Below are 22,028 nucleotides of genomic sequence, written 5' to 3'. Positions count from 1 at the left end.
TCTCATTTCATGAATATAATTCTGTCAAAATGATATTTTTGGGGGTTTTAACTACTAATTGAACATGCACAGTCATAAAAACAAACATTCCAGAAGAAAGAGTAAGTCTTATTTCTAACATTTGTTACCATTTTACCATTGATCTTTTATTATTTCCTAGTTCTACATAAAATTTAGTAATTCACTCCATAATCAAATTACTCAATTACAAGATACAGTGTTTCTATTAATCGCAGTAGAAAAGCACACTGTGAATGTTTCCAGGCTTCTAGAAGCACTGAGATGACCATAAAACGCTCAGACTTAAAACATTACATTGGCACAGCTCTTCTAATGATTTTATATAATATTATTTTTCCTTTTTTTCTTTCTTTCTTTGTTTTAAACAAAATTAATAACTTCTCCAAATATGCCTGGAAAATGGAGGAGGCTAAAAAGAAAACTACCTTATTGCTGATAAGATGCTGTATACACCAGCACATTGAATCATAATAGGTTCTGAACATGAAAATTTGCATTCCTTTCCATGACAGCAAATCTAATTTTTTGATGAGTTTGGACAAGGACCTATCTGTCACTGACAGACCTCCCATCAGCTGTCCATGGCTAAAGAAAACACAAGTCAGCATTAAATTACTCAACATAATTCTCACAAGTGTTAGATAACATTAGATGGAAGCTGAACCTTAATCTACCCATTCTCCTTTGTGATACCACATCTGAAGAGAGCGACGTATTTTGAAAAGAATTCTCAGGACCACTTATTTAGTGACTTATACTTTATTAGTTCTGTACATTTCTGGATGTTTTACTTAAGAGAAAAAAATTCAAAACACAGTTAAAATTTCTTAAGATGCATCATCATGACACTAAAGAGCCTTTAGAGAGACCAGTATTTTCGATATATAGTTTCTCATCAAATATCTTATCCTTCCCAATTTTCTATGTTTTGGTATGTTTTCTTTGTCAATAAAAGTTAACCTGAAGGAAGTTTTTAATGGTCTTTCTAATAGCTGGAGAGCTTAATAACCTCTACAGTCTCACTTAACACAAAAAGCTGTTAACAAATGATCATAATAACAGATTATTATTGTTGCCAAACATGGGGATCATTTTTTATATGTAGTTTGATTATCTGGTTTTCCAATGATAAATTTTTAAGTTAAACATATTATGCAATAAAGAGTTTAGAAGAATCATAAACATCAGACTGGGAAAAGCCACAGTGGCATTAAGTCAATCCATGGCTATTCTGCCTGAGGAACTGATAGAGCTGGACCTTTGGGATCATCAAATCTGCTGTTTGTTGTGAGCTGCATGATCATATGGATTCCATAGGTCAGGATCCACAGTAAAATTATAGATGTCACCAAGCCCATCCAAATTCCAGAAGTGAAGAAACCTGTACAGTCACTTGCATAGGAAAACTGGTTGTTTATAATGTTGAAGCCTTGAATCTGAAAATGAGAAAATGTAGTTAGATAAGTGCAATTAAGCTTAGTTCTTACTTTCAGGATATATGTGGTAATTACAGAAACCCACGCCTTTTAACTATCAGTCATACTCTGCCCATTAAAAAACAAGTGAGAACAACATACTCTGCAAAACAATTTTCCAGATCTCCTTTTCAACCAGGAAATAAAAGATTAGAATCCATTTCTTTGGTAAGAAGTAGGTTCCCCACTTCAGAAATTTGTATTAGTTTTAGAACTGAAGTCCCAGAGAGAAAATGCGATCAGAATTATGTATTCTCTGTACTCTGATCAGTATTCTGTATTCACATAATCAGTATATCAGTACTCATTGATCATCAGCCCTATGACCACTTCAGAACCAGGAAACTCAAAGCACTGAAAAACATTAGAGTTAAGGCTGTTCAGATCATGAGATTTGTTGAAATAGTCTGAGAGCTTTAGCTAATATCTCCTTGAAAAACAAAATTCCCAGAAACTACCTTAATATGCACCTAATAAAGATGACCTTTTTTTGGCTGAGTTTTAGTGAAAGTACAAGGAGAAAAAAGTTATTAAATCTTTTTCCCTCCCTCCTTAGACATCAAAGATGCAAAACAGAAGTAAAGGCTTGTTTTACCGAGGTATGGGATATGTGCTGTCTATTAACTTATAAATCCTATATAAACGTTTCCAGCATGTAGAAGAGTTTGTAAGATCTCTGATTAAACTCCATTTGCAATGTCTGCCACTGACTGTCCTCCAACCATATTATTTTCCTCAGAAACAACAACAACTTTGGAGATATATTCTCTGTCTAGATCTCAACTGTACAAAAATATCAACAAACTGAATGCCTTTGAGACAGCTAACTTTGTAGAAATTTTGTTCAAACCAATCAAATAATTAGTTCCCTATGAATAAAGGGAAGACAATACACCCTCTACAAAAATGCACATAATGGCATAAGTACTGATTCTTTTAGAAGGAAGGAAACAAAACTAGTGGATGAAGAGGAAGGAAAGAATTAATCTGATCTCATTTTGATTCATTCTTAAATAATCTTATAAAGAAAAATTAAGACTGGGATTCTTATGTATTTACAGAATTTTTGAAATGGGTGTGTAAGGAAAGCATCAAATATCATTAAATCACTGGTAAAGAAATGACATCTTAAAAGTTACTATTTTTAATAAAATATCAAATACAATTAAAAAAAGGATTATTTTATTTAAATCACTTCTCTCACCAAAGCAAGAAAGCAGATCACAGATTTCTACTTTTATGTGTTCCCACACCATGATTATTCTAATACAATAAAATAAATGGATTTACAATAAAATAAATGGAAAGCTTGAGTTCATTTTTGGAAATAAAAGAGCTTGTACTTCCTAGGAAAGATTTTGGTACAAACTGAACAAATCTACCATGCAACAACTACACCAGTAAACACTCTAGGTTTGCATTCAGTCATGGCTCAGGTCCCTAAAGTTAATGTTTACGTAATATGTGCATTATGGGTAATGTCTGTACCTTCCAGAATGGTGGTTAACAAAACTAATATTATGTGAGGAACTAAAGACTCTTTAGATAATGCGGAGCTGAAGACAATTTTAGCAATTCAACCTTTTAGAAGAATCTTTCCAAGTCAAATCATGGTAGCTAATTCACAAAGACTGTCTGCTTTCACCAAATGTACTCAAACTTCTGATTAAAGCAGGATTAGTGAAAATAAGCTGCAGGGCTGGACAACTATTTGCACAGTTTTAGAGAATACATGATTGCAAAGGCCTTTGCTTGTTAAGCCACTGCTTTGACCACAAGTGAGAATGTGAATAGGAGTCATGAAATGTAGCCTGAAAGACTTATTGACAATAAAAACAGACAGAAGGTGATGATTCATGTCATTTGTTCTCAAAATAATGGATTGAAATTCCAGAAAACAATACACATTTCTTACCACATTTACAAGGACTCTCAGAAGTACTTAACAGTTATATTCATTTGAGAAGGGCTTTGCCACTCTTGCTTTAGAGCCAGAAATACTGAAATTTATTATTTCAGTTCTAGTGGTCTTATTTCTTTTTTTTTTTTTAAACAGCGTTATGCTTATTGAACCATCTAGGTGAAAGACTCAATTGTACATTCCTAAAATGCTACATCTACTTCTAGGAAGGAGACGAAGAATATGCCGAGTTATTTTACTGTGTTTTTGAAGCTCTGTCATTTCTGTGGGGGTGTTAGATACCAGGCAGAAAATGAGAATTTTAGCAGCATAGATATAAAAATTAAAAACACTTACAAGTGGTTCTCTAATATTTATGAATGCAAAAGTCTTCTGTATATAGGCCTCTGTCCAGTGGAAGTTTAAATTTTGGTGTTTAGACCAGTCATTTGTCTCGATTCTACAAGTCTGTATTTACCGATAATTTTAAAATATTTTTGAATGCAGATTTCTCATCCTATGGCCTTTGACCAAAACTTAAAGTAAAATATGCTGGCTTTATAGTTCTTAAGTGCACATCACTTTGAGATATTTTAGTTACAAAGAATCAAAATATTCTTAATTTTGAAGTTTTTTGGCAGTTTTTCATAGGTTTCAAAGTACTTCTGAGCCACACATACTAAAGAAAAGCAGTGCTTTTGGTGGCAGCCTCCTCTTTAACTTCATTGACAAATACAAGATCCTCAAAAGGACAAAAGATATTGTGGTAGAACAACCATTCCTGTAGCAACAACAACTACCAAAGTCCCCACCAAACCTGGAGCAGTTTTGGTGTTCTGTAGAGGTGTGGTGACACAGAAGTGGTGATGTCCTAGGCTGTGAGCATTCCCAGCCAGCATCCTACAGACCTTCTTCTAGAAGGTAGTGAGCGAGGCAGCTCCAGAACTGAATGAAGTAAAAGGCTACACCTGTTGAACCTTGCCTAGGAATAAGCTATGTAAGGCTTCCCTGTGCAGCTGCCACTGTTCCTCTATTGCTGTGATTCAGCTTCCAGGACCCAGCATTGCAAAGTACAATTGTGCCAGTTTGATTGGCACTGGATCCTGGTTTCCAATTCATTGCATAACGCTGTCACGAAAATCATGTTCCTCAGCTTCAGCAACAAGATTTTGTGTGGCTGCCACTATTGAGCACATCCCACATGCTTTTTTTCACCATGAAACAGAGTTTGAGGGTTTCTAAACCTTATGCAATAACAAACACTGATACTAAGATCACCTTTCAGTATGTATCAGTGGAAGATACCTGGAAAAGTATGATCTAGGTCTGCTAGAGCTTGGGAATGAGCCCAGATTGATGACCTTCTCTTTTCTTACACGGCAGAAAAATATCAGACTGGGAGTTTTCAGGTTGTGTTCCATGTTTAGGACTTGACCAGAGAAAACACCTGTTCTTAAGAAGAACTGGAGATTCTATTGTCTGAACAGAGTGGAAGTAGCTGCTGTACCAAATCAATAAAGAAGGTGGGAAACTACTTTACCACTACCACTACTTCTAACGTTGGTTAAGACCACAGTGAAAGGATGCCTACTAAGGTTGGAGCAAGGCCAAGTTAAGCTTTAAGAAGGCAGTAATATCAGTCCATATAGAAACTGAAAGAAAAGATAGGTGGTAAGTATACATTTCGTACTTTCATAGGTTGTGTCCTTTTATATCTTAGTGATGTGAAAGCCTAACTCCAAAGAGTTGACCAAGAAAAGTACAGTTGCATGAACTACGGTATTTTCAGGCCTTTACATAAAAATAACATCATAAAGAGCCTTCACAACATTGGTATGTATTGCAACATTGTTTCCCAAAAAATGGTGAGACTTGATACTGGAATTTGTAGAAAATAAATCTAAGCACCAGTGCTCTTTTTGTGAGATTTCTGTTGCTTAAGTGAAGTGTCAAGTCTGGAGTCAGATTATTGAGACTTGGTTTGTTATCAGAACTATAAATACAATTATATCAGCATTTGTATCCAGTTATCATGGGGTTAGCTCATGTTTGACAAATAGAGTACAGTTTGGAGTTATTAGTATTATTTTCATTATCTCTTTCATGAAAGAGACCCCTTAGTGCAATATTAAGATATAAACATTGTCATGCTTAAGTCAAGAACAAAGCTCAAAGCAGTAAAGGTGTAATCATCTACACCTCACATATGTACTCTGAACTGCTACCAAATATGCAGAAAAGCTATGTGTCATTCAAAAAAAAAGCAATCTGCTTTCCTTCTGGGTCATACAGGAACTAGTACCATTTCTGACTGAAGTCCATGGCAAACTTCCCATTAAATCTAATTACACTGGGCTTTGTTTCTATCTGCAGGAGTACAGACAGTCCTGATGTCACTGAAAACAGCAGCCACACTAAGCTGTAAACAATGCATGAAGAAATCAAATAAAAACAAAATAAGCAGCATAAAGCCACCCACCTAAGAGGCCCCTGTTTCCAAGAGCAGCCCAATTCATTAAACAGGCATGAGGACTTAGTCATTCTTTGCCTGATTAAGTGCATTTGGTTTAATTAGGTTTTCTTTCTGTGGACAACTTCATAGTTTTGTTTTTCAAAGCTGTGCTTTCATGCTTTCCTTGTTCAGCAACTGGCGTCTTTTTTACCCCTCCACTGAATAGCTCACCTAGGGGAACAGCTTTTCTTTTACATTTTCCCTCAGGTTGGAATGAAAGTAAGGGCATTATGAATGTGTGTCATTCACCACCTACAACAGCAAGTAATAGCTCTTGGAGCTATCTCTGAAATGGCAATGCATACTCACTTGCAACTCAGAAATGAAAACATCCCAATTTTTTGCCTCACTGTTGGATGGAACCAGCCTTGCAGGATAGCGATTGCTTGTTCCCACCAGCTGACAATGAAATGAATACTCTGCAGGGGCAGAGATGCCAGAAACATTAAATTTAGCAAACTTTTCTCCATCTTGTACAATCTCAACTGCATCTAAAGTGGACCATTTTCTAGCCGAGACTTCATAGAACTTGTTGGTCATTAAAAACCTAGGAACACAACAAAGGACAAAAAGAAAAAGTCAAAAGGTTAGAAGGAAAAAAATAATATACATTTGATAAAGTACCAGTAGTAAGGTTCATTATTGGTGGCTGCAAACATCACAGCTGATGATGACATGGCCTCCCATGTCATTAAGATTGTTCACAAGTGAAGAGGCTCTGTGAATGTGTTTACTACTTAGAGTTTCACCTCACAAGCACAGCTTTCTATAGCTGTGGCAGACAAGAAGTAAGTGCAATTTCATTCTTCAAGGACCTCTGCCAGTGCTGTATTTCATCAGTTACCAATAGTTTAATATCAGTGGAGGAGAAGCTGAGAAAGTCTCATTAAGACTGCAGTGGCTCTGAATAAAAATCAGTGGCTCTGATTTTTTGAAAATTACTTTTATGACAGGTACAGGCATGATAGCCATTCTAATGTATCATTGCAATTCTTTCTTGGCTCAAATGCCTAAATGGCAATTTCCTTTGCAAAGGTCAGAATTTGGCGTAGAAGGCAGAGCTTTCTCTCACTAGTGGGTCAGGAGGGACTGTCAGCTCTAGTTTCACAATTTGAAGTAGGCTAGGCACAAAAAGGTATTTTCTTATTTTGAAAGTATCTGTGTATATGTGATATTGCAGCAGTTTATAATCATGGAATTTATGTTACTACTAATGCAGTCTGAACAGCTCCCAACAGAAAAAACTGAGAATATCCAGACATCCAGAAGTATACTGTGATCCTTTACAGATGAGGAGTTTGTGCTAATCTTTAACACTTTTTATACAGTTACTTTTAGGCATTCAAGCTATTTCATAAGGAAATTATAAACCTTTCTCCTTAGTACACATTACTTAATACCTTAACCCTACTTGGTCTATGCATGTGTATCTCTACATAGTTTGCTGATGATTTCCTTTAATTATTGGTATCCACAAAAGATTTAGAAGAGAAATCTACTTAGCAATAAATAACAATTGCTACAAAATGAAATATTCTTGTATGTCTATCCACAATGGGTAACACTGAATGTCGACTTTAAAATCTGAAGTAATAACTTCAATGAATTGTGATTGGTTTGAAAAAAAAGTATAGTCATCTTAAATGAGGCACAATATAGACTATTTTATGTTCTGTCAGGTATATGTATATAGAGAGAACATTCTCTCTGTAGAATATTGCTTGTTTGTTCAAATTAGTTACTTTCAATATCACGTCATCCACACAGCATAGAATCTAACCACAAATAATGCTTTAAAAAAATTATTAACAATTGGTGGTTTTTGATTCATATAAGTTCAGAAACCTCAAGCTTCTAAAAGCTCAGAAGGAATTCCAGGACACAGTGTCATTGAAGTGAGAAAAGGATTCCTTATAAGGCATTCCTTATGTTTTAAGCCTGAACAGTTCTATCCATAAAACATTGAGCTGCAATCATCAGTGAAAAAGAAAAAAAAATTCCATCCAGTCCATATTTACAAATATATGTAGAAAATATTCTAATGCAGTTACAAAATTAAAACCTTGATGTTATTGCTATAAGAAAGGAACCTTTTCCTGATGTACAGTACAATCTGAACAGAATTTCCATGGTGTCCCAGTAGCAATGCTGTAGGCACTAGATAAACACAGAGAAGCTAACTTAAATGTTTATGACTACCACAGAGGCTGGGTGTGTTCTGTACTTTTGCTGATAAGATGAGAAAAGTGGTAAAGAAGGAAATTCCTTTAAAAACTGACCATATGAACAAAATATGGTAAACTGACCATATGAACAAAAAGTTTTATAACGACATGTATGTGAGCACAGTCTAAAATTACTTCAAAGGGAATGCTCTCTCTTCACATTACACCAAAGACTAAAATGTTGTGTTACTTGCAGACTTACGAGAATTAACATTCTAATTGGTTAACTAGTTAAGCACAGTTAACTTAAGACTGTTATCCTTGGCATTTTTCCAAACAACTAACAGTGAATAGCCTACAACAAGCACAGGCTTAACTGATAATGGATGTAACTATAGTTCATTAAATTACAAGAAAAAAAGGATTCAAACAGCAAAAATCTATAGAATTACTTCATTTAGTTCAACATTTACCCAACTGAGTAGATAGCAAATAGAGCACATTATAGCAAATTAATGATATAGAGCAGAGAAAGAACAAAGGTTTTATCTGCAGAACTAAAGTACCTTGGCTTCTTAAGGAAATGCTACATTCATGTTGAACATTGGAGACAATTATGCATATTAGAGACATTATGTACTTTATGTATGATGGCACAAAAATTTCCTGGTCATGGGCCAGGTTCTCTTTTCATAACTGTATGAACTCTGAATGCCACCACCACTGTTCACATCTCATGCACTAATCATTACAAGTAGAGGTATTTCTGAAGCGGAAGACAGCTAGAATTACTGCTTCAAATATTCAAAGAGAAACACAACTGTTAAGCAAAAGACTTTAAAACATGGGGTTTTTTGGGCCAACTCTATTCTATTATATACACTGAGCAACAACAGTAGCCAAGTATGTATCAATGTAAGTTTGGAATATTAATGCTCTGCACTTCCATTTACTTTCACTCTTTTTCCCAGAGAAAATGACAAACAAATGCTTGAACAGCTGGATCTGTTTATGAGAGTGCTGAGATGATGCTTTTCTTCCAGGAAAGGACTCCTTCCACTGCTCCCACTCCTGCTGCAGCAGTGGCTTACTTTCCTAACGCTATCACAACACAACCCTACAACCACCTCCTTACAGCTCATCTCCCAGTGCAAGTGCAGGAGGATGAGTGAGACTGTAGCTCTTGCTAGAGAGAGGGAGAGGGAGGTGACAGCTGTGTTGCACAGGATGAAGCAGCAGTCACAGCTGTCAGTGGGAGGTGGGATGTGACCTGTGCAGCTGCTCTGTACGTGGGCATACACTGGTGTTGATAGGGGGGCAGGCTCTGGATCCTGCTCATGCTGCTCAAGTTAGAAACTCTTTTATTGACTAATAAACTGAGACACTTTAACATGGTCCTCTCTGGAGTCACTTTCTGTCTTCAAGATATGCTATCCTACACTTAAATAAAGGCCTTTACAGTGACAAAAAGTGCAGTTGTGGCTCTCAGCTCTGTTCCTTCCACCTCTTTGCCCTGCTTATGTTCTGTTTGTTAAGGCAGACCATGATCTTACCAAGGTGTAATCTTGAAAAAGAAATCTAAACAAAATTAACCAGAAGGGGAGAACAGAGGTTCTAACATAACGTATCTCTATGGATTTTAGAAGCTCTTGAGAAGAGACATGCTGACATACACAAGGTGAATAAAGTGTCAGTGATAAAAATCAATGGCATGTTCTGGTTCTGTTCAGTGTATCTCATTATTTGCATTATATAGCATGCAATACTGTATTATGGTAGCTAACAGAGCCCTAAAATGACACCACTGTCCCATCAAGTCACAATCCAACAGAAAATTACAAATAATCAGGTGAGTCTTTAGAACTATTGCTAATTTATAAAGGTTCTGAGGTGTTATGGGTTGATACCAGCCAGCAGACAAGCACACATTTAGCTGTTTCCTCACTCCCCATGTTCAACAGGACAGGGGACAGAATAAAAAGAACAAAATGAGGAAACTTGTGGGTCAACATAAAGAGAGCTAAATAAGTTAAGGGAAGAGGGGAAAAAAGCAATACAGAAGCAGTCAGTCTCTATCTCCCACATACAAGGTCCAAGAAATGGTTACCTTGGAAGCTACTCCCTACATTCTTCCTCTATTCCATTTATATTTCTAAGCACCTGTGTCATAAATAAAAATTGATCAGTTTTGACATATTTGTGTTTATTTGCTCTGAAGGTCTATTAAAAACCTGGATCACACATGGCCCAATGTGTGAAAAAATCAAATTCTCCTGGAAAACACAGCCAGCCTATGCTACTCTAACATGCTTGGCATGAAGACATCCATGACCTTACCTGAGCTCTCTTTTCAAGTCCTCACCTATAGTGGAGCCTGAGTTTCTTATTCCAGCTTCAAGAGCTGTTTATGCATTTTGCTATTTAGCTACAGTGCGTTCAAGTAGAAGCACAGGTCAGGAAAGACTTTGTGAATATTTCTGTCTCTACTACAACAGGCTTAAAAGGATATAAAAAGTTTTCCTGAAAAAGAAAGAAAACATGAACCATTCACCTTTTGTACTGGCATTTTCATTTAAATTACAGTTTGTTTGCAGAGTTGCTTCAAATTTCTTCTCTTCAGATGCAACCCAGATTCATAACTGCATTCATTTTTCCATCTAATAATTAATTAAAATTACAAGTTTTTAACAAACAAATTACTAAACATAAATCTAAATAATCTTCACTAAATCCACATGTGCACTAACATCGCATTTGATCTTCTGCCAGCTACAGAAAACAAAATCTAAGATAAATGTTTCAATTGCCAAAGGATTTTGTTTCTATAGGACTGTCTCAAGGTTTGCAATTTGTCATTGTACAGTTAAGGGAAGCCTGTTGACTCTCACGAAAACAGCACCTTTAAGGTCTAGCTGTTAACTAGTTTTGAAGCACAGTGCCATGCTTCATAGGATGTTTTGTGATTTGCACTATTTTCTCAGAACTGTAATTTTACCAGAAAGGATGATATTATGCTGAGGATAGCCATATTCAGGACAAATGTAGGCAACAACCTCATTCATTCATACAGAAAGAGATTACAGCAGACCAGCTAAGACTTGTGCTAGGATGTACAAAGATGAAGAATGAGAATCATAGCAGTGTTTTGCAGGGCCTCTCTCTATCAGAGTGGGATAGGAGCACTAACGAGCAGACAGAAGAGCATCAAGGCAGCACCAGAGAAAGTGACATTTTGAGACTTGTAGTAAAAGGAAAAATACAACTTGGGTAGAGTCTTGGTTTGAGATCAGTACCTTCTGAATGGGATCCAAGGAAAATATTTTCTTAATTCCCCATGATGTTTAGGGAAATACATGTCTCTGATAATTTACATTATCAAGGCCAAGACATGCTTGATGCTATGACCAAGGATAAGTCCCAAGGATCCTATACACAGCTAACTTCAATAATAAGAAAAAACAAAAATACTATAGTAATAGCAACCTTATCTGTACAGTATGTTCTCTTACAAAGCTTTAGCTGGTTGAGGGAGAAGGGCAATGTTAAATAACAAAGTATGTCTGGTTTTTTTGCCACTTGTCGTGATCTCTGATACTGACTATGAGTGTCTCTATGCACTCTGAATACCACTCTAAATACATTACTTACTCTCCTCAAGACAAGCTCTTCTGGGGTCCTTTTAACTAAACACAGCATGTCTTTCTGTCTCAGTGTAAATAATGGCATTTATTAATTTGAGCATTTATCTGGACAGGCTTGACTGATGTGCCAGGACCAATGGTATGAGGTTCAACAATGCCAAGTGCAGTACTTGGGTCATAACAGCCCCAGGCAGCACCACAGGCTGGGGGCAGAGTGGCTGCAAATATGCCTGGTGGAAAAGGACCTGGGGGTGCTGGTCAACAGCATCTGGACATGACCCTGCCTGTGCCCAGATGGCCACGAAGGCCGATGGCATCCTGGCCTGCATCAGCAATAGTGTGGTCAGTAGGACCAGGGCAGGGATTGTCCCCCTGTACTCAGCACTGGGGAGGCTGCACCTCGAATCCAGAGTTCAGTTCTGGGGCCCTCACTACTGTTGTCCATGGAAGGGCAACAAAGCTGTGGAAGGGGCTGGAGCACAAGTCCTGTGGCACAAGGAGTGGCTGAGGGAGCTGGAGGTGTTTAGCCTGGAGGTGAGGAAGCTCAGGGGGGACCTTATTAGTCTCTACAATAGTGTGACAGGAGGCTGTAGTGAGGTGGGGGTTAATTTCCTCTCCTAAGTAAGACACAGAACAAGAGGAAATGGCCTCAAATTGCACCATAGAGGTTTAGGTTGGATATTAGGAAAACTTTCTTCAGTTAGAGTTCTCAGGCCTTGGAAGAAGCTCCCCAGGCAAGTGGCTTGAGTCTCCATCCTTGAAGATGTTTAGAAGATGTCACACTTTGGACATGGTTTAGTGGTGGACTTGGCAGCACTGGGTTAAAGACTGGATTCAGTGATCAAGGAGATATTTTCCAGTGTAAACAATTTTATGATTATCCCTTTGATTCTTCTTCCCAGGACTTCAAATTCCCTATAGTTTCTTCTTTCTTGTCATTGTAGGAGAAATATGGTCTTGTCACCACCCCTGGAGTAGTAGAAACTTTAAGCTTTTTGCACCCCTCATCATACACAAGTTAGCACTAACAGAGTGCACTGGCAAGCCACATTAGAACTCAATACAGCCCTGGCCATGCAGGTAGACTTCAACCCTTTAAAGGTTTTATAAATCACAGTTAGCTTTACCTGAGAGGACTGTGGACCAATCCCATTAGTAAAACAGGAAGCTGCATATACCAGCACCTTACTGTGTGGATGTTTGCCTATAATATTTTTTCAGAACTTTACCTGAGCATATTAATACATTTTCTGTATAAAGACTTTCCTGCATCATGACTCCTCAGAAGAGAAAGCAAACAATAATTAAAAAATATTTTCATTTAATTTCTCCCCAATTTTTGCTCCTAATTTTTAGCAGGTATTGTAAACCACAAAAGATCTATTTAAAATAAATCAAAAGTTACCTTATCTCTAGGCTGCTGATTCCATTCACTGGTTTTGTGTATTTTAATGACAGTCTAAGAATAAGAAACAGATTTTTAATGTTAGACTAGTCAGCTTTAATTAGATCATTGTGACATTTCAATTTGAAGGATACATTGTAAATCACTAGGCAGTTACAAAAGTCACATAGCAAAGGTTCAGTACATAGAAAAATATGACTAAATATTTCCAGCATTTTATTTACCCAAGAGCAGGTGCTTCAAAGTAAAGGAAAACAGAGATCATGTTTCATTAATGTACTTCTAGCTGAGTTACTACATTGTAACTGGCAATACTCCCCTTCAAGGGAATGAAAATCCCCTTCAAGGGATCTCATTAATGCCAGTGGAAATTTTTGTGATTGTGAGATTAGGCACAGGAAAATCTGTTTGGAGCAAATACAAACAAACAAGGAAGTAGGGAACATAGGAAAAAAAAAATTGCGAAAATAAGAGACCTCATCTGAACAGTTTTTGTGGTTTTGACTTAACATTTTTCTTCTAAGAATACATTTTTTAAAAATTTTGGATGCTTTAGAAGAAGAAAATTAAAATAGCACTGATTTTACATCGTAACATTTCTGATAGTTTTCAGAATTACATGCATTACGATATGAAATATCTTATGCTACTCACGTTGTGTTGCTGTCTGAACACTCAGAGGCAGAAATATCCACATTCTGTGTTAAAAATGTTGCATTTGTCAAATCTATTAAAACCGAACTGTTGGCTTTGAGGCTGAAATTACTAGCATAAAAAAGGATGCATGAATAATTTCCAGTGGTCACATTCAGAGGAGGATATGATAAGCTGTCTTCTTCCTCAGAAGCCATTAATTGTCGTCTTAATTCTGCCACCACACCAGTTCTTCTAGAAATCTGGAATAACAACACATTAACAATTCATCCCTTTGTGAAAGTAATTTCAGTTGAAAATGGACTTTCACCATTCTGTACCATGAGCACCTGTTCTTAAATCCTCAATCAACCTCACTATTTATTACTGCCTGTCTATTTAACTGGTGGTGTGGAGGCTAATGAGGCAATGTTAACCTAAGTTCCCATGGCTGGGTGTCCGCATATGTGAAAATAAGAACACTGATACTAGGCAAATGAATGTAAAACAATATTGATAGTGTTGCCTTAAGACAATAGTATTCATTTGTGATAATAGGCAGAAGAATTTTTTTCCTCCCAGATGAATGTACTGAAAGAAATTAGCTCTTATTTTTCTGCAATAAAATCATATGAAAATATCAACTTCCTAGTTCAATGACACTCTCCTCTTAAGTAACAGTAACAGTTTTTGCACTCTATATTTTAGCAAGCATGAGAGCTGTCTACTTAGCTAGCTATAGCAAGCTTATTTTTAGACTCTTCTGATGGCTTCTGGAAAAAGGAGACCTTTGCTCAATTGGCTGATGTGGTGAACTCCTATAAAAGACACATCCGCTTTTAGGATATACCCAGAAATTCCATTTAATAGGCAATACTTTTAAAAAATGTGCCCATACCAAGTATGCTTGGTAAAGCAGCCCCACAGATACCAACAGTTCAAGCAACCTTACCTTATCACACAACAAATTTATTCTGTTCTTATCTTACTCCTCACTTCTTAGTCTATTCATATCTGGGATATTCCACCTGGTTTTGAGTCCCATGTCAGCTTCATAACTTTGTATGCTACAAGTGGCCTCTACCCTACTCTAGGGTATAGGAAATGAAAGGCATCACAAGGGTTACAAGGGTTACCAGAACTGTAATTATGTGGAGCTATTGCCTAGAACTACTTTTCATGGGTTTAAAGACAGTCAAGAACAATTTTGCAGTCTGAAATAGAGACTATAATATTACTTCATAACCTGCCTGTGGAGAGAATCCCCAGAAGATTTTGTCACCTTAACAGCTACTCTGTAAATGCTATTGGCCATCTGTTATTTACAGATTGTCTTTGCAGATACCTCATTCTATCAATTAAGCAGAATGGGCTGCATTAAAACCATTTGACTAAATGCTCCAGCAAAGAATGCAATCCTCCCCTCCCTTACATGCATACTTTATGAATTTCTTTTTAATTCAGAGTAGTGCCTTTTCAAATACATCAGAACAAGCATTATTTTAAATGAATACCATTTTCTTTAAAAGAAAAGGGTACAACAAAAGAAAATATTCAACTTTTGATATAAAACTTTAAATCTTTCCTTAGGTTTTCCTGAAATGTAATCATTTTATTTCAAACTAAAAGGAAAAGCTGAAGTCTAAATTATATCCTGTCTATTGACTTCACTATGTGGGCCCCATGTATCATCTAAAGAAGGCTTTAAAAACCACCTCCTAACAGCTGAAAACAATGCTGCATTGGATACTGTGATTGGGATAACTTGGGGGATTAGGTTGAAGTACCTTAAAATAAAAAGCAAGCTTTTAAAATATAATCATAAGACTATAGTTTTATTTCTATTGCTCTCTGAGAAGTGCTTTTCCATGTGGCTCTTACACACAGATTCCCTTGTCTCTCTCAGAAAGCATATTAACCAAAAGAGTGTAAACATGGAAAGAAGGGCTTTCAGAGACAAAGAAATCCACTAGTTTGTTAGGAACAGGCAGATCCATCACATCAGTGCATGGCTCCAAGGTTGGTGTCAGAGGGAACATTTTGTGTTTGTTGACTATGGGATAATCTACTGAACATGTGGTCCACTGACACCTGACAGGATGCACCTGTCTCAGAGGGGAAGAAGAGCTCTAGCCCAGGAGCTAGTGGAGCTTGATGAAAAAACTTTAAACTAACTTTGAAGGGGGAAAGGAACAAAACCAAGCTGTCCAGCAATGAGGTGGTGTGCCAAAACTTGGGGAAATGAGCATTAACAGGATCCCTCAATCTGCTTCCAACTCAGCATATTCTGTGATTCTGTGAAATAAGCATGCTTGAAATCAGAGAGAGATTTTAAAAAATGTAGTCTTCAGGATGGAAGGAGGATCTCTGAAACAGCCCAGCCTGGAACCCACTGGAGACCTGAGGACAGCAGTTGCTCCTTCGAGGTCACTGCAGTGGGCAGCTGAGAGCTTCCCAACTGTGTCCCTGTTTCTCTGTTTAAGGAATATTTTCTTTTTCTTTTGTTGCTGCACAAACATGAGCTTACCGAATCAAAATCATTCTCTGATGTCATATATTTCATGTTAAACTATAAATTACAAGACACTTCCTTGACAAATGGATTATATTTACACCGAATCACTGTAAATCAAATTAGATTATTTGGAACAACACATTGTAGAAGTGCCATCAATCATTAAACTGCATTAAATTCTGTCATTCAGTGTGCCCTTCTCCTTCACTTAATCCAAACTGAGATGTGTGAATCAATGTCTTATTCTCCAAATTTATCAATGGCATTTTTGATCTCAGTCATGCAGTGAACAACAGCAAGACCTGATTAATGTACAGAAAGAAAAAAGAAAGGATGCTACTTACACTTCCCTAGACCACAATGGAATGTTGTAATTACTCTTGAAAACAAGAAAACAAGCAGCTCTGGCAACATTTTGATACACCAACACACAAAACTTTTTCAAAGCAAACAGACCTTACATCCAAAATTACTAGTTTTGTTGTTGTTGCCACAGTTTTGTTGGTTTGTCCAACACAGAGTGGCTACAGAAAAGAAAAAAAGATTTGGGGCCATTTTATACATTTGAAACTATAGCTGAAAACAAATACAAATCAAATTGCTGTAAACACATATGAGAGCCATAAAAGTACTTGAAAATGAAACTTCCATTTGCTGAAATGATTAATGGTAATGAACAGCAGAAACAGACTACATTTTACACTGATTACAACATGGGATTTTTGAAAATCTATTCAACAGATGATTGTGTCTTCCATTTCTTTTGTTTCTTGACTTCTTATTGCTGTGTTAAGATGGGCACATCAAGAATAAGAAAACTGTCCTGGTGGTCCTTGCTGCTTCTTTTCATTTCTAACAGCATAGATTTATGACCACATTCTTCTGTGAGATTGCTGTTCTTGTCGAAAAGGTATTTCTGTTCTTTCAAGGAGGGAGGCAAGTAGGCAGAAGGGTCCATTCCCTTTCTCTCAGTTTAGTCCATACTGCATTTTGGACTACAGTGCATCCTCTCTACATACCTGACTTGGATGGCAAATGGCAATTTTTCCAATTTTAGTCATAACCTGCATAGCACAGATGAAGAAAGGAACCTGAAAATATTTATGGAATGCATGTAGAGACAAGTTCAAAATACATTGCAACAATGAGGACAAAGAATCTTTTTGGATCACATATCATGGCCTAAATCATGAAGTGCAAGGTCCAAGGAAGGGAGGGCAGGTGCAGGTGCACGCCCCAGAGACAAATACCTTATATCTGAACTGGATTTTTGGTTTGGTAGACGGAACTGCATCAACATATAATGTACCAACTGTATTTCTTCTCACAGGATAATGAAATAACTGTATACTTGCATTTTCTCAGTTTGCTTTAGCAGGGACATTCAATTTTTTTTTTAAGATATCCTTTAAAAATGACACTAAGAGGCTGCCATGGGCTCAGTGGAGGGGAACTGCAGAATGGCAAATATTGCTTCTTTCTGGGGTTTGGCTGTGGCATATCAGAAGCCACTCAGCACCCATATCCCAGCCAAGTATCAGCACATTTCAAATGCTTTTTGTGAAATCATCATTTTATATTCCTTTCCACACAAACAGATCAGTTTTCCTTAATGTTTTCTACTTGATGTGGCACCATGGTCTCACTATGGATAGCATTGCCGCCACCCCTGCTAATACATCCATTTTCCTGAAGGATAGTGCATCATCAATCTGTGATGCAGGCAATATCACTGCTAAAGGTCAACAATTTGAAACTATTAGAATTCGGTATAACTGCAAAAAATGTTCTTTGTGGTGTCAAGTTTACAAAATCACACATGCAGGAAACATAAATATATTTGATTGGACTTACTTAGTTCACCTGTCAGTGGAAGACTGTAACATAACAGTGTTTTAAACTGTCAAACTCTAGAACATTAACCAGAGTTACCAATTATCTCTATTTTTGAAAGTTTTAACTGCTTACATTTCTATTATTTCTAAACATTTTGGGATTTTGTTTTTTAATTCCCCTCTAGGCTGACTTGTGGCTGCCTCAGACCTGGAAGTGTTTAAGGCCAGGTTGGACAGGGCTCAGAGCAAGCTGGTGTACTTGAGAGTGTCTCTGCTCATGGCATGAGGATTGGACCTGGATAATATTTAGGGTCCCTTCCAGCCCTATTTTACTTATTTGTACAACAACTGTAAGTCTAAACAAGACATCAGAATAAATTTCAATAACATATTGATATTTTTCCCAGAAGAATCCTTGACATCTATTTCCCATCTCGATTAGTAATCTGATGAAGCAGGTAAAAAAGAATGCAGAAAAATGTGCATTCATTTATTAACAATGATTACTATCATTTCAATGCCTTGCAGGATATATGACCAAACTTAGTGTCTCGCATTAGTATCTGGTCCCTGTTGAACCATGCACACTTCTACCAGCAAGCCAAATGGCTTGGCAACTGTGACACTCAGCTTGTACCTGCAGTTCTGCATCTCTCACTTGTGTTTTCAAAAAAAAAAAAAAAAGCTGGGACACAAATGCTAAAGTCAAAATGCATGTCTTACAGTAAGACATAATGATCTCACTGTAAAACACAACGTTCTCTTTTATAATTGATAGAACTGCTGTGATTTGTGGAGATTATCCAAGTCATGAACAAGCACTTCAAGATCTTCTGTTAGAAGAGACAATAAAACCGCAGTATTTACTGCACTGCTCAGTTCAGTGGCCTTCATAAACACAATCTGCAGTACCAGCTCACATATTCACAGCTAGGATTGCTGCTTCACAGGGCCATCCGTTAGCAGCACTGGGATGGATAAAAGATCTCTTGACTGTCATTTACCGAGACTGTCATTTACTCTGTGCCACTGACACTGTGCAGAGACAAGAGAGTTAGAAGGGACCATGCAAGCAACAGAATCCAGAGCAGAGCAAGGTGGTGTGATCTAGCACCTGTGAAAACAGTTCCACTTGAAAGGCTTTAAAATAATACAATGGATGGCACATACAAGAACATCTATAAATGTGGTCCCCATTTTCTGAAGAAATATATATTTCCTGTTATTTTCCTGCTACAACTTTCAATGGATTTGTATACCAAACTTTTTCATCTAACCTAAGAAAGAGCAGGAATTTATCTATAAAAATATCCTGATTTTAGAAAGTAAAACAGAATACGTGTAAGATGGAATAGCAATTGGAAGAAGCTACTAAATTCACCACCTTAAATTTCAGTTAGGACAAATAACCCAGACACAATTATTTCAATGAAAACAATGTATTAGTAATTTTCAAAAGTGTTAGTACTTACACCTTTTTAGCAAATCAGATTTTGCAAGCAATACACAAAAGGGAGAAAAAAATAAAGAACTTGTCTTGTAAAACAAAATGAATCCTGAAAGGAATCTACCAGATGTATCATTCAAGAAATATTTGCTGATGCCAATGTCCCCAGGCTGAGCATTAGATTTTGGGCCCTGTTTCAGGAAATTCTGCCACAGAGATAAAAGAAGCTACAGATTTTGCATAATTTTTAGACTGCTAGGGGAATACCCACTTCCAACTGGTTGTTTTCCTCCCTTTCTTATATCCATATGTAAAATTCAAGTTGCTATGGGAGATGTGAAAAAGGATGGAGGAGTTTCTGCTGCAATAAAATGGAACAGACATGCAGTGAGAGCTGGACAGAGGTTACACAGGGGTCTGGTGGGTTACTTAATTGAAAAATGCAGACAGGAGCCAAAGTGTTTTACTCATTGTGCTGGGAAAATTGCCAGCACTGTTTGTCCCAGATGTAGGCTAGTCCAGGGAAATTAAAAATCTGAAGACCCTTAAAATTTTCCCCTTCTCTACTTAATATTTGGATCCTGCAGGACTTTGGAGGACTAATCTGCAAAACTGGCCAATAAATCTAGCAAATTGGATCTTTTGACAGGGAAGTTAAAACAAGCATTTTTTTTTCCACAGAAAATCTATAAAAAGGTTTGTAGTTTCTACTCTGCTTTCTTGTACTTAATATCCACATAATTTTTCTGACAGTAGGGTGTGTAAGCCAGAAGGGGGATATATATATATATATGTATATATAAATGAAATCAACATCAGAAAGTCTAGACAAAGCTAATCTTAGAAATAGTATCCATGCTTTTTTTTAAAGATTTCCATGCTTTTGTTTCTCTTAACAAACTTTTCTTCCTCTTCCAAGTTTTTCTCAAAGTAGACCTGTTTCCACCACCTAGTTAAATCTTCCAGTTAATGCACGTCAGCCAATGTCATCAACCACAATTTCATAATTTCTTTAATCTCCTACCAGTCTCTATCTGATCAAATAAACCAAACTGAGACCAAAGCATGCAATGTTTCCCAGCAGTTAGGTGGAACTGCTACCTTTGTGTCTATTAGTTATGGATCCTTGTCAGGATGTTTTGATATGAAACTTTGGAAAATGGAAATTTGTAAGGCGAGGTTTATTAGAGAACAAACACAACTTCCTTCCGGCATTCTTGAGGGATTGCTTTAGCAGCATGATGCCTATTGCTGTTCTTACACCATATCCAAGCTTCAATGCCTGGTAATGGCAAGCCTGGCTGGGGATTTGGTTCAACCACAGTCAGTTATTCCTACTGGAAGTTCAGATTCTGAGAACTGAGGGTCAGGAGAAAGGAATATTTTTAGGGTCATAAGGCAATCATGTACTGTGGAGAAGGAAGGAGATTTTAACAGCGAGAAGGCACAGCAGATTCCAACATTCACCTTCCAATAGCTCTGCTCAACATAAGGCAAGACACCCTCCCTGTTCTGATGCAGAATTTTGCAAGTGATTTGGATGAAAGCCCCAGAAGAAGAGATATCTAGCTGTTAAAATAACTGAGGTTTAACTTCCATCCTGTAGTGCATTAAAAGCAGAATATACTTCTTCTGATTCATCAAATATCAATCTAGGAAATCACTCAATTACTTGGTCTAAATCAGAAACCAAATTATAGAATAATAGTTGTGTTTTTTTCAGTGAAATTGTAAACATGGAGATCTTCATAAAACAGAAAAGACAGAATGAGAAAAAAGTATTCTGTGTAATATCTAATTTGATGTCAGGCATCAGTTTATGTACAGCTTTCAAAGTAATGCTTCCATCAACAAATTAAAAAATATATCTATGGCATTTTGTCAGGAAAGGTATTCCTTTTTTTCTGGCCTACCAGTGATACTAAGGACATACCTAATGCAGCAACTCAATAACAAAGACTCCTGTGTGAGGCTGGAGGGAGTTGGAGGCCTGCATGGGTCAGAACAGTGCTATGATACCAGGTGGGTTCCCAGAGGAAACAATAACTTGTCAACCTGGTACAGGGCAAATCTGGCTCTTCTCTTCCAGCATCCCCAGCTAACAGTCTAGGGGGGCACTGGCAAGTCCCAGAGCTCTCCCAGCACGGCCTCTAGCTGTGCTGTACTTTTAATGCTGCTAGCACAGGTGACTGTACAGGAGTCTGACCATACAGGACTGTTTCCTAAAAGGATATTAATACCAGAGTTTTCATTAATAAGTCGATTTTCTAATTAGACAGCTTTATAAAAGGAAAGATATAATGTACTAGTTGACTGAAATCCATTTCAATTTAAAGTTGTCAGCTAGCAGGAAATGGGTAATATAGTCCTCAGAAAGAAATAAGCTCTGTATTTCAATACCAAAACACTACACTAACATTCTGCTAACCTTTTATTAACACTCTGGCTACTTCTTAGCTTTGTATGCTTAGCGCTCTAA

General features: G+C 37.1%; 1 protein-coding gene across 1 annotated transcript in view; it reads right to left on the bottom strand.

The window, feature by feature from the left end:
- Window positions 1-934: 934 nt before the first annotated feature.
- Window positions 935-22,028, bottom strand: part of LOC134043045 (V-type proton ATPase subunit S1-like) — a 51,131-nt gene continuing 30,037 nt past the window's right edge. Inside the window, exons 8-11 of the mRNA XM_062491043.1 lie at window positions 13,774-14,015; window positions 13,120-13,173; window positions 6,218-6,455; window positions 935-1,457 (exon numbers count right to left, since the gene is read on the bottom strand). Of these exons, the coding sequence (XP_062347027.1) occupies window positions 1,248-1,457; window positions 6,218-6,455; window positions 13,120-13,173; window positions 13,774-14,015 (744 nt within the window). The 3' untranslated portion in view covers window positions 935-1,247. The remainder of the gene's footprint in view (window positions 1,458-6,217; window positions 6,456-13,119; window positions 13,174-13,773; window positions 14,016-22,028) is intronic.

This window comes from Cinclus cinclus, chromosome 4, assembly GCF_963662255.1.
Source record: "Cinclus cinclus chromosome 4, bCinCin1.1, whole genome shotgun sequence".
Lineage (NCBI taxonomy): Eukaryota > Metazoa > Chordata > Aves > Passeriformes > Cinclidae > Cinclus > Cinclus cinclus.
Note: the sequence above shows the minus strand (reverse complement) of the source record. Positions and strands in the feature narration are given on the sequence as shown.